General features: G+C 40.7%; 1 protein-coding gene across 1 annotated transcript in view; it reads left to right on the top strand.

Moving 5' to 3' along the window:
• Nucleotides 1-557: 557 nt before the first annotated feature.
• Nucleotides 558-13,517, top strand: part of LOC124805759 (mucin-2-like) — a 193,636-nt gene continuing 180,676 nt past the window's right edge. Inside the window, exon 1 of the mRNA XM_047266327.1 lies at nucleotides 558-783. Coding sequence (XP_047122283.1) covers nucleotides 558-783 — 226 coding nt within the window. The remainder of the gene's footprint in view (nucleotides 784-13,517) is intronic.

The following is a 13,517-nucleotide window of genomic DNA, read 5'->3' on the forward strand; positions in this document are numbered from 1 at the left end:
AATTACCTATCACAATACCACGGGGCAGCTGCACCCAAGATAGATCACCAAAAGGTAAAGCTACAGTGTAGTTGTCCTGTGGGTAGTAAAGTAGCCTCAGTGCAGTGTTCTCGGATCATTAGTGGTGTGCTTGTTGTTAGTGTTCTTTTTTTAAAATAACAGGACATTTGAGTAGTTAGTCATCGTAGTATATAATAAGTGTGTTTCAACAAATGACCGTTTCTTGTGTGATTATGTCAGTGAAACCTGAGTGTTAGGATATTTAGTCAGATTTTGTTTCTTATGTTGAGTATGGTTACATTGCGTAGTCAGAAAAATATAAACATGGATAATGAACAACAGTTAGCAAGCAGTGATACCGAGTTAGAAAGTGGGGCACAAAGTAATGTTAGTGGCGTAGTCCAGGAAGTACAATGTGAGAATCTGGGGGTAGAAGGGCAAGAAATGTTGCCACTGCCAGCCAGTGATTCAGTTGATAGTAGAAATACTGTATCACCCACAAGCACTAGACACGGAACAGAGAGTGGTGTGTGTCAGAAGAGCAATCTTTAAGAGTTATGTTAGAGCGCATGCTCAATTTCCAAGCTACGTTTGTGCATGAACAAGCAGAGCGTGACCAGAGATTGATAGCTGAATTTGCACGTATGCAAGCACAACGCGATAGAGAACGTGATGCTATGCATGCAGAACGAGAAACTGAACATGATGCTAAACAAGCAGAGCGTGATCGACGCCAGCATGAGAGATACTTGCAGTTAATGCAATCTTTGGAAGCGATGCAAAGTGAGATTGTTTAGTTTGAGACAAAAGTATGAAACCGTACCCAAAGCGGTGCAAGAACTGAGCGAAAGGGTAGATAATATCCAGGTGGCTAACGCCAGTATCGTAGATGAAATCAGTGTACTGGCTAACACGATGGAAAAATTAAAAATTGACACAAATCAGGCAATAGAGCAGAAAATATCCGAACAGGCGAACAAAATTGAAAAGGAATTTACGAACTGGTTAGAGGCAAAAGACACCGACCTTAATCAAACAATAGACGAGAAAGTGCACGCCACGATTGAGGCCAAAGACATGGGCTCGAGTGTGGAAGTGCAGGACTTAAAAGGGGCAGTGCACACTGACATTCCGCGGTGGCAGCGGAAGGTCATCCGTCGTCTTGCGGAGCTGGAATACAGCTTGTTGCACGGCGACGCACAGACGTGTGTCACGCCAGCCAGGTTCAATTTTTTTTTTCTTTATTGTGATTTTTATCACCTTACACAAGGCGGGCTGTCAGCAGCTGAGTACGCCGCTCTTCACCCTTGAGGTTTACGATAAGTAATACATAGAGGGGCACAGAGAATACAATCAAAACGGGTCCAACAATGATAGGCATATACGAGGGCAGTTCAATAAGTAATGCAACACTTTTTTTTCTCGGCCAATTTTGGTTGAAAAAACCGGAAATTTCTTGTGGAATATTTTCAAACATTCTCGCTTCGTCTCGTATAGTTTCATTGATTTCCGACAGGTGGCAGCGCTGTACGAAGCCGTTAAAATGGCGTCTGTAACGGATGTGCGTTGCAAACAACAGGCAGTGATCGAGTTTCTTTTGGCGGAAAACCAGGGCATCTCAGATATTCATAGGCGCTTGCAGAATGTCTACGGTGATCTGGCAGTGGACAAAAGCACGGTGAGTCGTTGGGCAAAGCGTGTGTCATCATCGCCGCAAGGTCAAGCAAGACTGTCTGATCTCCCGCGTGCGGGCCGGCCGTGCACAGCTGTGACTCCTGCAATGGCCGTGCGTGCGAACACACTCGTTGGAGATGATCGACAGATCACCATCAAACAACTCAGTGCTCAACTTGACATCTCTGTTGGTAGTGCTGTCACAATTGTTCACCAGTTGGGATATTCAAAGGTTTGTTCCCGCTGGGTCCCTCGTTGTCTAACCGAACACCATAAAGAGCAAAGGAGAACCATATGTGCGGAATTGCTTGCTCGTCATGTGGCTGAGGGTGACAATTTCTTGTCAAAGATTGTTACAGGCGATGAAACATGGGTTCATCACTTCGCACATGAAACAAAACGGCAATCAATGGAGTGGCGCCACACCCACTCCCCTACCAAGAAAAAGTTTAAAGCCATACCCTCAGCCGGTAAAGTCATGGTTACAGTCTTCTGGGACGCTGAAGGGGTTATTCTGTTCGATGTCCTTCCCCATGGTCAAACGATTAACTCTGAAGTGTATTGTGCTACTCTTCAGAAATTGAAGAAGCGACTACAGCGTGTTCGTAGGCACAAAAATCTGAACGAACTTCTCCTTCTTCATGACAACGCAAGACCTCACACAATTCTTCGGACCCGAGAGGAGCTCACAAAACTTCAGTGGACTCTTCTTCCTCATGCACCCTACAGCCCCGATCTCGCACCGTCGGATTTCCATATGTTTGGCCCAATGAAGGACGCAATCCGTGGGAAGCACTACGCGGATGATGAAGAAGTTATTGATGCAGTACGACGTTGGCTCCGACATCGACCAGTGGAATGGTACCGTGCAGGCATACAGGCCCTCATTTCAAGGTGGCGTAAGGCCGTAGCATTGAATGGAGACTACGTTGAAAAATAGTTTTGTGTAGCTAAAAGATTGGGGAATAACCTGGTGTATTTCAATGCTGAATAAAACAACCCCTGTTTCAGAAAAAAAATGTGTTGCATTACTTATTGAACTGCCCTCGTAAATACAGCAGTGAAAAATTGTGACTGCGAGACAGAAATGGCCACCAACGTTAGCGAGACAAACAAATGTCATTCCAAAATAGTGATTGAAGAAAGCCTGATTAAAAACCGACAGTTTAGGATCTTTACAACGGAGAACAAATCTGTTCACCCTGTAGTATTTATCAAGGGATTTAGAAACATTTGGCCTGGCGTTTGGAGTCATACACAGAAAATACAGTTCGTTATGTCTTACATACAAGGAGATGCTGCATTATGGGCAACCGAAGCAGCTGACAGTTGCGACACCTATGAGCAATTCGAAAAGGCATTCTTGGCCAAATATTGGTCAACATGTATTCAGGAGAGATTACGGAAAGAGGTAAATAACACAGAGCCGTATTCTCTACGATTAGGCAATTTGCGAAAATATTTTGAGAAATACATCAGTAGGACCCGTTACTGGGACGAGCAGATTTCATCCCGGGATTTGATCAGACTTTTGAAATCACACTTGCCGATACACGTAAAGGAAAAACTCATACACGTACCGGAGAACGACACGGAGCATTTCTTGTCTGTTCTGGACTCAACTGACCTGATTCAGGAGGATGTTAAGGCAGCCTCTGAACAGGCTAGAAGTAACGGAAACGATTACAGAAATGGTCGAAAAAACACGCCTCCACCAAATAATGGAAACGGCGGAGGTGACAATAGGAGACAAGATTATGTACAAAACGGGAATAGAGGTAGAGACCGGAACGGCAGTAGTCCGCCGGTGAATAATGACCGGAAAAGGAGGTTCGATGACCGATATGAAACAGGCCCACCAAGCAATAGTAGATGGAAAAATGCCAGGGGGCCGTGGAACACTAATACTTATAATGATGCAAACCGAACTTGGCCACAGAACCAGAGGCCCAGTCCGGATCGGCAAAACAGCGAAAGACATGACAATAACCGACCGCCACCACAAAGTGCGCCATTGTGCAACCGTGGCGGCCGACGCAACACAACTTTCACACAGTGGAGGTCAGCGACACAGAGCAGCCAGACCCATCCACCAATAATAATCCAACAAACCAGATTCGGCCGAGATACGCTCTCCATCGTCGGCTGAGGTTTGGAGTGAGAGCAGCCCGACACAGAACAAAACATCGGAAATCTGTATCCTGAACCACCCACGTGCATAAAGGAGCACAAAGACAAAGTACAGGCGATAGTAGAGATCAAAATTAACAATATTGATGTGCAAGCAATCGTGGATACAGGTGCTACTGTCAGTGTCATTAGTATGGACTTATTCAGTGTACTGGGGAAAGAAAAGCGTATGCTGACTTTCCCTGTGAACAATTGCAAAGTCACTGGAGCCATCAGCGCACAGCGACAAATAATTAAACTCCAAGTGCGGGTATAGATGTATATAGGGGGAGAAGCCATAGCGTGCTCGTTCCTGGTAGTAAAGGGTTAAAGGTAGCCTGCATTTTGGGGATAGATTTTTTGAGAGAAAGGGACGCAGTAATCGACCTTTCTTGGGGAAAATTAAGTTTGATGAACACGGGTAGGAGGATAGAATTGTCCATGCTCAGATCTGAAGAGGTACCTGTGCCTAATTGTAATACTATTAACATAAAATGTAGGAATCAGTGGATACTACATTTAGACAATCATTCTCTGGGACGAAATCTCTATTATCCAGACGTACAAGGTGATCAATTAAAAGCAAATGTGGACGCACTTGTGGTCAAAGTATCACAGTCCGAAAATTAGAACTCAATGCAACAGCAGGATTTGGTACAGTTATTATCTAAATATGGAGATGTATTTTCAGAACGACCGGGAATTGTTAAGGGATATCAATACAATATCGAGGTGATGCCTCACAAAACCTACTGTCGAGCCTCATACTCCATTCCTTGGTCCAAGAAGGAAATAGTAGCTATCTCTTAGCAGATCCCCACTCAGGGACAGTACGGGGACTGTATCCGCGTAAAGATGTGAAAATATTCCTACAGTAAATGACTAATAGTCCTATGTGTGATGTGTAAAAAGGTACTCCATTCTTTTGGAATGAATGAACATTGATGATGTGTGATCTGTAGAGATAATGTACTGGTGTAGAAGTATTTAGTTATAAGAATATGATTGACTTTCTCCTTTGTTTATGATTATTTGTGTTATGTCTTCTTTTTAATTAGTGTTAGCTTAAACATGCTCTAAATGTCTGCACCTGATTAGTGCAATTATTTGTAGTGCTAAATTGTGACAGAGATCAGTCAGGAGGAACATTTTAGTAGTGATTAGTTTGTGTACTGCATGATATTCTATATGTGTGTCAAACTTGAAATATTTCTAGGTACAGTCTTTTTTATTACACGTATATATATGTATATATATATATATATATATATATATATATATATATATATATATATATATATATGTCTAGCTGTCAGATTGATAGGTTCAAACCCAGAATAATATTAATAATATGAGACCCTGAGAACTTTATTTTCAAACCAGTATTATCAAAGAGGGTAATGCACCCAGTAGTGACCAGAGGGCACCATGGGAGGCAAACTTACTGCAAATTTAAGTAACGCAAAGTTACGCACAAAGAAGCTTCAATTGAAGCATGTGCAGACCGAATCAGTAAAAAGAGTTAGCCTGATACAGTCCAAGTCAATTTTAGCCTACAGTGACTAAACTCTAGTTACGTAGGACCTTGCTAGTAAAGTGAGACATAAGTTCAAAGAAGTTATTGAACAATATGCCTGAATCCGACTGGAATGCACAAATAAAATCTATTCGAACATAAATATAGATGATTTTTGGGCAAACTAATACGAAATTTTAATATTTGTTACCATGTACGCAATTATCACACACCTTGGTAAAGAGTGAACAAAGAAGTTACGAATGTGCTGTTACAAAAAATTACACAACGGACATTGTAACTGAAACAACTTAAACAAAAGTGCAGTATTGTGTGGCAGAGACAGACAGTGACTGTTAAAACTGCAGCAATACGTCACGAGGTTGTTTTGAACAAGCAATAAGAAACTGTATCATCACTGTGTGTGCAAGTGGACAAGGAACTAACACGACACGGACAGTAAGCCGATAACAGACGGTGGACCAAGCTAGTGTCATACTATAACTTGCAATGTGTGTGTGTGCAAAAAAAAAAAAAAAAATACTCTTTGTGTGTCAAGGGACGCCAGGAAAGTGCATAGACTACAGAGATACATTTTGTTCTAAGGTGAAAACTTGCGTGTGACTAATGACAAGTCATGACATGGTGAAAAAATATTCTGTGCCCATAAAACGCGTTACTGTGACAACGAAACATTGTGCAAACTAGACTAGTGAAGGCCTACTGAATAATAACTGCCAATAACTTTGTGCATTCTTTCCCACAGCAGGAAAAATGCCCATCAGGATAGTACACTGTTTGTGAACTTGTTGCATGTTTCCTGGAGCACTTCAAGAAGGTGTCACACGGGCGAGCTGATATACAACGCGCATCCGGCTACTTCAGCCATGCAGCGGCCGCAGCAACCCGTAGCAGACCAGACAGCCACACGCCTCTCCGCGCCGTAGCTGCCAACACCGGGGGCGGTGACCTACACGGAGCCGACTTGCCGCGCCGAGCGCCGCTCAACAATCACTCCGCACCGCTCACCAACTACAGCATTATTGACATATTCCAAAATATTTACACAAACTGCGTAACATGTCAATGAACTCGATTTTTGACAAACATTGAACACTTATTATGTAAACCGTAAATTGAAAAGTGTAGGAGATGGATTTGTAACACTTAGGTAGTGAGAACATTATGAAAAGTGACGTTGTACTAAATGATTTCAAAAAACTAAGTGATATATCCTAGGACAAGTGACCTTGCAGTATATCGCAAAAATGATAATTATGAGTTGTTAAACACACACAACAAACTTTCGTTGAACTGTATGTGACTGTGATGTTACGTAACCGTTGATGACAAACTGCTAAATCATTTCAAAACAATGACTGTTAAAGAGACAAGAGTAATCATGAACCAACTGGGATGGCTGGGCTCCGGCACAGTTTTGCCCAGGTTTCCTGTCTGCCTTCGCCGTAATGGGGCAGCCATCAACATATATAACCCTGGGACTAATTAAAAGAGCCATTACATAAAAACAAACAGAATTGTAAAGAACATTACTGGCACCAGTGTGCCAAAGTATAGAAACTCTTTGCCAAATGCTGCCAGGGGGCAATGTAACGTTGCCTGGCAGCAAACACACTATTAATAAAATTAAATGACATTTAATTGTACTATGTACGCCGCTATGAAGCAATTCGTATGTACTGTAATTGTTTAACAAAAAATATTATTTAATTTTGTATAAAGGACGTTCGTTATTATTGTAATATTTTCTGTAATAATATTCTCGATGTATTTATGATTGTAATGTTTCTATACTCATAATGTAATTACGAAATATGTTAATATCTGCGATGAAAAAATGTAAAATATAGCCACAGAGGAAAATAATGTTCTAAGATTACAAAGAGATATTCAAAATCAACAGTAGTATAAAAAGCACCACATAATGTGCATTCTTTGTCGTCTTCCTCGAGAGCTGAGAGAGAGAGGAACCTGTGACTTAGCATTGTATGAATCAGTAGACTTTTTTTTCTGTATCTATCTTTAGCCGCCATTAGAGGAGAAATTATAAAGGTGTGTAATACTAATTATTGTTATGGTATAAATACATTATAATTTATCAAAATTGTGTATTACTAATGTAAATTAGCTTGCCAATGTCATCTACAATATTTCTATAAAGAATTTTCAGCATTTTTAGCGATTATCGTTGGTGTTGCTGGGCTGTGCCGCGACCGAACGATTTGCAGCGGCGGCACATTTAAAAAATTGTTCCGCTATAAAGTTAACCAAACCCCTAAATCGGGAGCAGGTAAAATTAGCAGTGAATAACAGAATATTTTTCTTTTACAGCGATCCTGAGGCTGACGGAATTTATTACTGGATTTACATTTGTGCATTCATAGGCGGATAATTAATGCTGAAGTTGTTAATCTGTTGGTTCTTTCAATTTCTAAAGCAAATAACTAAAACGTGTAGTGAAGTGTGTTTTGTCAACGATAATTAAACGTTCAGGTCGGCTTGGTAATATTTAACCATTTTATGCTAACAGAGACAGTCTTGTGTTCCATAGCTAATGCCGGGAAAGAATGCAGTAAATATTTAAAAAACCACTGCATTTAGAAGATGTGTGCCAAGGCCGAAATACGTAAAATATTTAATTTATACAATTTTCAAAGTCATAAATGTTATTAATCAGTTAGTATGAATTTATCAGCATGAGAGGGTTGTTAAGGTTCACGTAATTTTAGCTGTGCTTAATTCTGTCTAAATGAATTTTTATTACCACACGTAAATAAGGGGTTCTACAATAAAGTTCCTACTGAAAGAGTAAATAACAAAAATATTTAAAGCTATTTCTTCCCCATTTTCATCCATTCATTTTTACATTAAAAATATATATATTTTATTTTATTAAAGCATCTAGAACGTATCTGGCTACTTTTGCATTGAGTGTGGGAAATCCATCAAGTTGGAACCACGTTGATAGTCGAGTTTCCAATCCAATATTCTCCATGAGGAGCGCTAGTGTGTGTTGAAGAAATGATGCATACAATTGTCAATGATACCGCACCTGACAATGACACTCAACTGTCGTAGATGAGCAAATTGGCAAATCCAGTGATGATTTTGCACGGACCAGTTGTGCATGTTCCTTAGATTCACATTGCCATGATTTGTAAATGGAGTCTCGTCCGTAAACTACGTATTGCTTAGGAATACTGCATTACCTTGCAACTGCTGAAGGGCAAAACGAAAGAATGCAGTGCGGGATTCAAAGTCATTCCCGTACAGTTCTTGGTGCAGTGAGATATGGAACGGATGAAACCGATGCCGATGTACGATTCTGCACATACTACTGTGGCTTATTGGTACACCTCGTACAATTTCTCGTACACCTACCTGAGTATCGTGCGCTACAGCAGCTAAAACAGCAATTTCGTTTCCATTACCAATCGCTGGGTTGTACGTCGACGTTTAGTGGGAGCCCAGCTTCCTGTTTCCGTGTCTTACAGATATTGCCAATGGTTCGATGCGATGGACTCCGCCGATCTGGGTAGCGTTCAGCATACAGTGTCACAGCTGCGGTTGCAATTTTGTGACATTCGCCATAAATTAAAATAATATCTAGTTTTCCTTCTCACTGAAGGCCGGCATATCGACTAGATGACGACAAATTTAACGAGCCACAAGAAAACAGTTTTAATGTGCCAACGTATGTGAATTACGTTACAGTGTGAGAGCAGTTCAGCAGACGAGATCAGGAGACACTGGTACACTGAAGGCAGAGCGTTCCGTGGTAATACTGATATGTTTACGGCAGGAAATAGACGTCAGTGCAGGCAGCCCCTGCTCTGAGCACAGTACTACATGCGATGCATTACGTTAGAAACTGTGACGCCGTTGCTGTCCTTTACAAATCACATATTTCAGAACTTATGAGGTTTAGAAACGTAAAAACAAGTGGTTTACCACTAATTGTACCTCTGTTTGTCATTTCGCAACAATAAACATTACGCCGAGGACATCCATCATTCTGATACCGCATTGTTTGACACATTATGAGGTGGTCCGGTTCAAGTAAGGTAGAGCTCAAGAAGGGGCTAAACTGTCCCCCTTTAGGAGTACCATCAATGAAATATGGGTCAATGATATGTTGTCGTACAATACCTCACCATACATTAAGACTCCACTGACGTAGCACGTCAATCACATTACGATTACCGGCAGCGTGAGGTACAAGGATGAGTCACAGGACGTGAGCTAGCTGTGCTTTTATTTATTTCAAGTGTCAGCTTCGCTTCGCAATTTCTCGATATGTAATTGACGTATTGCGATGCAACCAACGCCATTATTTTTGTGGTTTTCCATGCCATTGACTGCATACGAAATAAAAGGGGGTGTCCTTTTAAAAATACATAAGTTTGTGTAGAAAATAGTATTTGTCTACATTTTAAAATTTCAAGTAGTATTTGGTTTCCTAACCCCTTGCCGTACATTCATGCTGGTGAAAACCGTTTTTTAAATATCTATTGTTTCAGAGATATTTGAAGTGGCAGAGTTAAGTGAGGCACCCTGTATATACCGGGTGATCCAAAAGTCAGTATAAATTTAAAAAGTGAATAAATCACGGAGTATTGCTGATAGAGAGGTACAAATTGACACACATGCTTGGAATGACATGGGGTTCCACTAGAACCGAAATACAAACGTTCAAAAAATGTCCGACAGATGTCGCTTCATCTGATCAGAATAGCAATAATTAACATAATAAAGTAAGACAAAGCAAAGGTTATGTTCTTTACAAGAAATGCTCAATATGTTCACTATCGTTCCTCATCAATAGCTGTAGTCGAGGAATAATGTTGTGAACAGCACTGTAAAGCATATCTGGAGTTATGGTGAGGCATTGGCGTCGTATGTTGTCTTTCAGCATCCCTAGAGATGTCGGTCGATCACGATACGCTTGCGACTTCAGGTAACCCCAAAGGCAATAATCGCACAGACTGAGGTCTGGGGACCTGGGAGGTCAAGCATGATGAAAGTGGCGGCTGAGCACACGATCATCACCAAACGACGCACGCAAGAGATCTTACACGCGTCTAGCAACACTTTTTTATTTATTTATTTATTTATTTATTTTTATTCTATTAAAACCCCATGTCATTCCGAGCATGTGTGTCAAGTTTTACCTTACTATCTACATTATTCCGTGGTTCGTTAAGTTTTCAAATTTATACTGACTTTTTGATCACCCTTTTGGATATATATATATATATATATATATGCAACTTACAAAATGTTTCAAGCAAATGTTCTTTAGCCGTCAGGGGCACACCAGTCAGCATGATTGCCTTCGTTGCAGCTTTTTTTTTTTTTACAAAGTTATGAATTGTTACATAACTTTTTTAAATGGCAACCTCTATTTTTTTTCGGTACTCCATTTCCCCTCTTAAAGACCTACTCAAGAACGAATCAGAGTGTACCATTAACTGAACCACAACGTTATTATTTGCATAACACAACATTGACGATGACGCTCCCAGCGCTTAGCGTAGGTACTCGGGGTAATGGAACACATCCACGTGCTGACGTTGACAAAGGACAAATGTAAACATAAGTAGAATTCACACCCGTCATTCCGTCAACCATCGTCAGTTGAAGAGTTGTGTGAGTAGAATGTACACCAACGAAGAGGAAGTAGAAATGCAACTCATCTATGGGGAATGTAAGCTGAACAGTAATTGCAATACTGTTTTCTTATGTACGGGTACATTTAATACGCTAGTTTAGTCCTTTTAAATTCTGTTGTGTAGAGTAGGCATACGGTAAAAGCTGTCTTTCCTACAAACTGCATCGACATATCGATTCTTTTATTGTTGTTGTTGAAGGTAGGCGAAATGATACGCAGGCAGCGTAACTGTACAGAGAGCGATATCCTGACAAGAACCCACCTTCCCGGCGGATGTTTTGTTGCGGCGCTTCAGGAAACGGGAAGTTTCAACCCACGACAACGCAATCGTCGTAGCACTCGCACAGACGATGCTAATGAAGCTAATGTTCTCGCTTCCGTGCTATGAATCCACATGTGAGCACCCGACAGCTTCAACGCGAGACTGGCATTCCTAACACCAGTGTACATCGTACTACACGTCACCGGTTCCAATCCTACCATGTACACCTACATCAACAATTGCAAGGGACTGATTTCCAGGATCGTGTACACTTCTGTCAGTGGGCACAGCAGCAAACCCTTGCCAACCCACACTTCTACTCCAGTGTTATGTTTACCGATGAATGTTCCTTCTCAAACAAAGGACAGGTAAATACAAGGAGAATGCATTACTTGTCCAGCGACAACCTACTGTGGCTTAGACAGGTGGAACATCAGCGTCAATGGACAGTTAACATCTGGTGCGGGATGCTTGGTACTACAATTGTTGGCCCTTATTTCATCAAAGGTAGTCTAAATGGCACACCGAATGCCAACTTTCTCCTCTTCTGGATGAAGTGCCGCTAAGAACGAGAATGCTTATGTGGTATCAACACAATGGATGACCAGCTCATAAAGCATTTCGTGCACGTCGTGTTCTGACTCGAAGGTAGCCTACTAGATGGATTGGTCGAGGAGGAATAGGTACTTGGCCTGCTAGGTCTCCTGATTTAAATTCTCTGGACTTTTTCCTGTGGGGATGCATTAAAGACGTTGTCCATCGCGATATTCCATTAACTCCGGAGGACATGCAGGAACGTCTCCTGCTTGCTTATAATCCTCTTCAGCAGGCAACACTGGAAGCAGTAGATAACTATTTCATTCAACGAGTACACAAGTTTATCGGTGTTAGGGTCACCACTTTGAGCACCTTTGAATGTTCTACTCCTAGGCAATAGCACAAGTGAGTCAAAGTCAAATTTATGTTATATTTTTACTTGGTTTTCACTTGTTTTCCGACAACTCCTGTAAGTGGACGAGTTTGTATTGCCAGGCTCAAAGTCAGTGCTGTGTTATGTAATTAACAACTTTGTGTTTCAGTGAGTGGTATACTGTGATATATTTTTGAATAGGTCTTTAGGAGAGGAAACGAATTACAGAATAAGAAATACAGAGAGACATTTAAAGAAGTCATACCACTGTTCATATCAATGTAATATACAAAGCTACAACGAAGGCAATCTTCAGATTCATGTCCCCCTGATAGCTAGAGAACATTTGATTGAAGCATTTTTAATTCGTATTTCGACAAACAGTTATTTCGGGTGGCCAATATATATATATATATATATATATATATATATATATATATATATATATATGCCCTGAAATATACTTCCAGACAATAAACGTGTTCCATTCGTAACGTTCCCTGAATTCAAAATGCCAAAACTAGCATTAAACACAATCAAAGGGGGAGAAGGAGGTACAAGTAAGGATCCCAGCTGCGTTTTGAAGAAGGAGCTAAAATGCAAACATTGTACTGTACTGCGTTAAGTGTGTTAAAAATGTGCTTATAGACTCAGTGTGTCCAGGAAGAGTTTGTGTGTCATCAGGCCCCACTATTCCTAATAGTCACAAAACTGAGAGCTTGTTTGGTGGAATCAACAATGTAGGAGGACGCTGTGTCTGCTGCTGTGTATTTTGAGGTGCTGAATTGCTGGAAGATAAGTGGAAAGCTGGAATATAAGTGCCTTAAGCACATTTTGCATGAAGCAAATCTTAAATACTGATGCATGGAGACAAGGGGCAGGTGGTGGAGTTTGCAAACAAAGGATAAAGTTTAATATAGCGTATTCTTGAACTTGTAATGAGTGCAAACGTATAATGTGTGAATAATCAATAATATACCAAATTAACAGTAATGAGTAAAAACAAACAGTGGTACCTTTAACATCCCCTCTTAACTACATACCAAAAGAATGTGTTAAAATAAATTAACAAATTTTGGGAAAATTGGACTTCGAATGAGAAAATCACTTCGTCACTTGCATTTAGGAATGTTTAGCTCATAAACGGATACCGATCACCACATATTTTGACAATATCAAAAATGAGAACAAAGACATAACACATTTCAACAGAAACCCGAAAAGGACATGATTTAAATTTGATTTTAACTTTAGACTCGTGAATAAAGTCCAAACGGTAGCGCTTTATTGCAGT

This window comes from Schistocerca piceifrons, chromosome 7, assembly GCF_021461385.2.
Source record: "Schistocerca piceifrons isolate TAMUIC-IGC-003096 chromosome 7, iqSchPice1.1, whole genome shotgun sequence".
NCBI lineage: Eukaryota > Metazoa > Arthropoda > Insecta > Orthoptera > Acrididae > Schistocerca > Schistocerca piceifrons.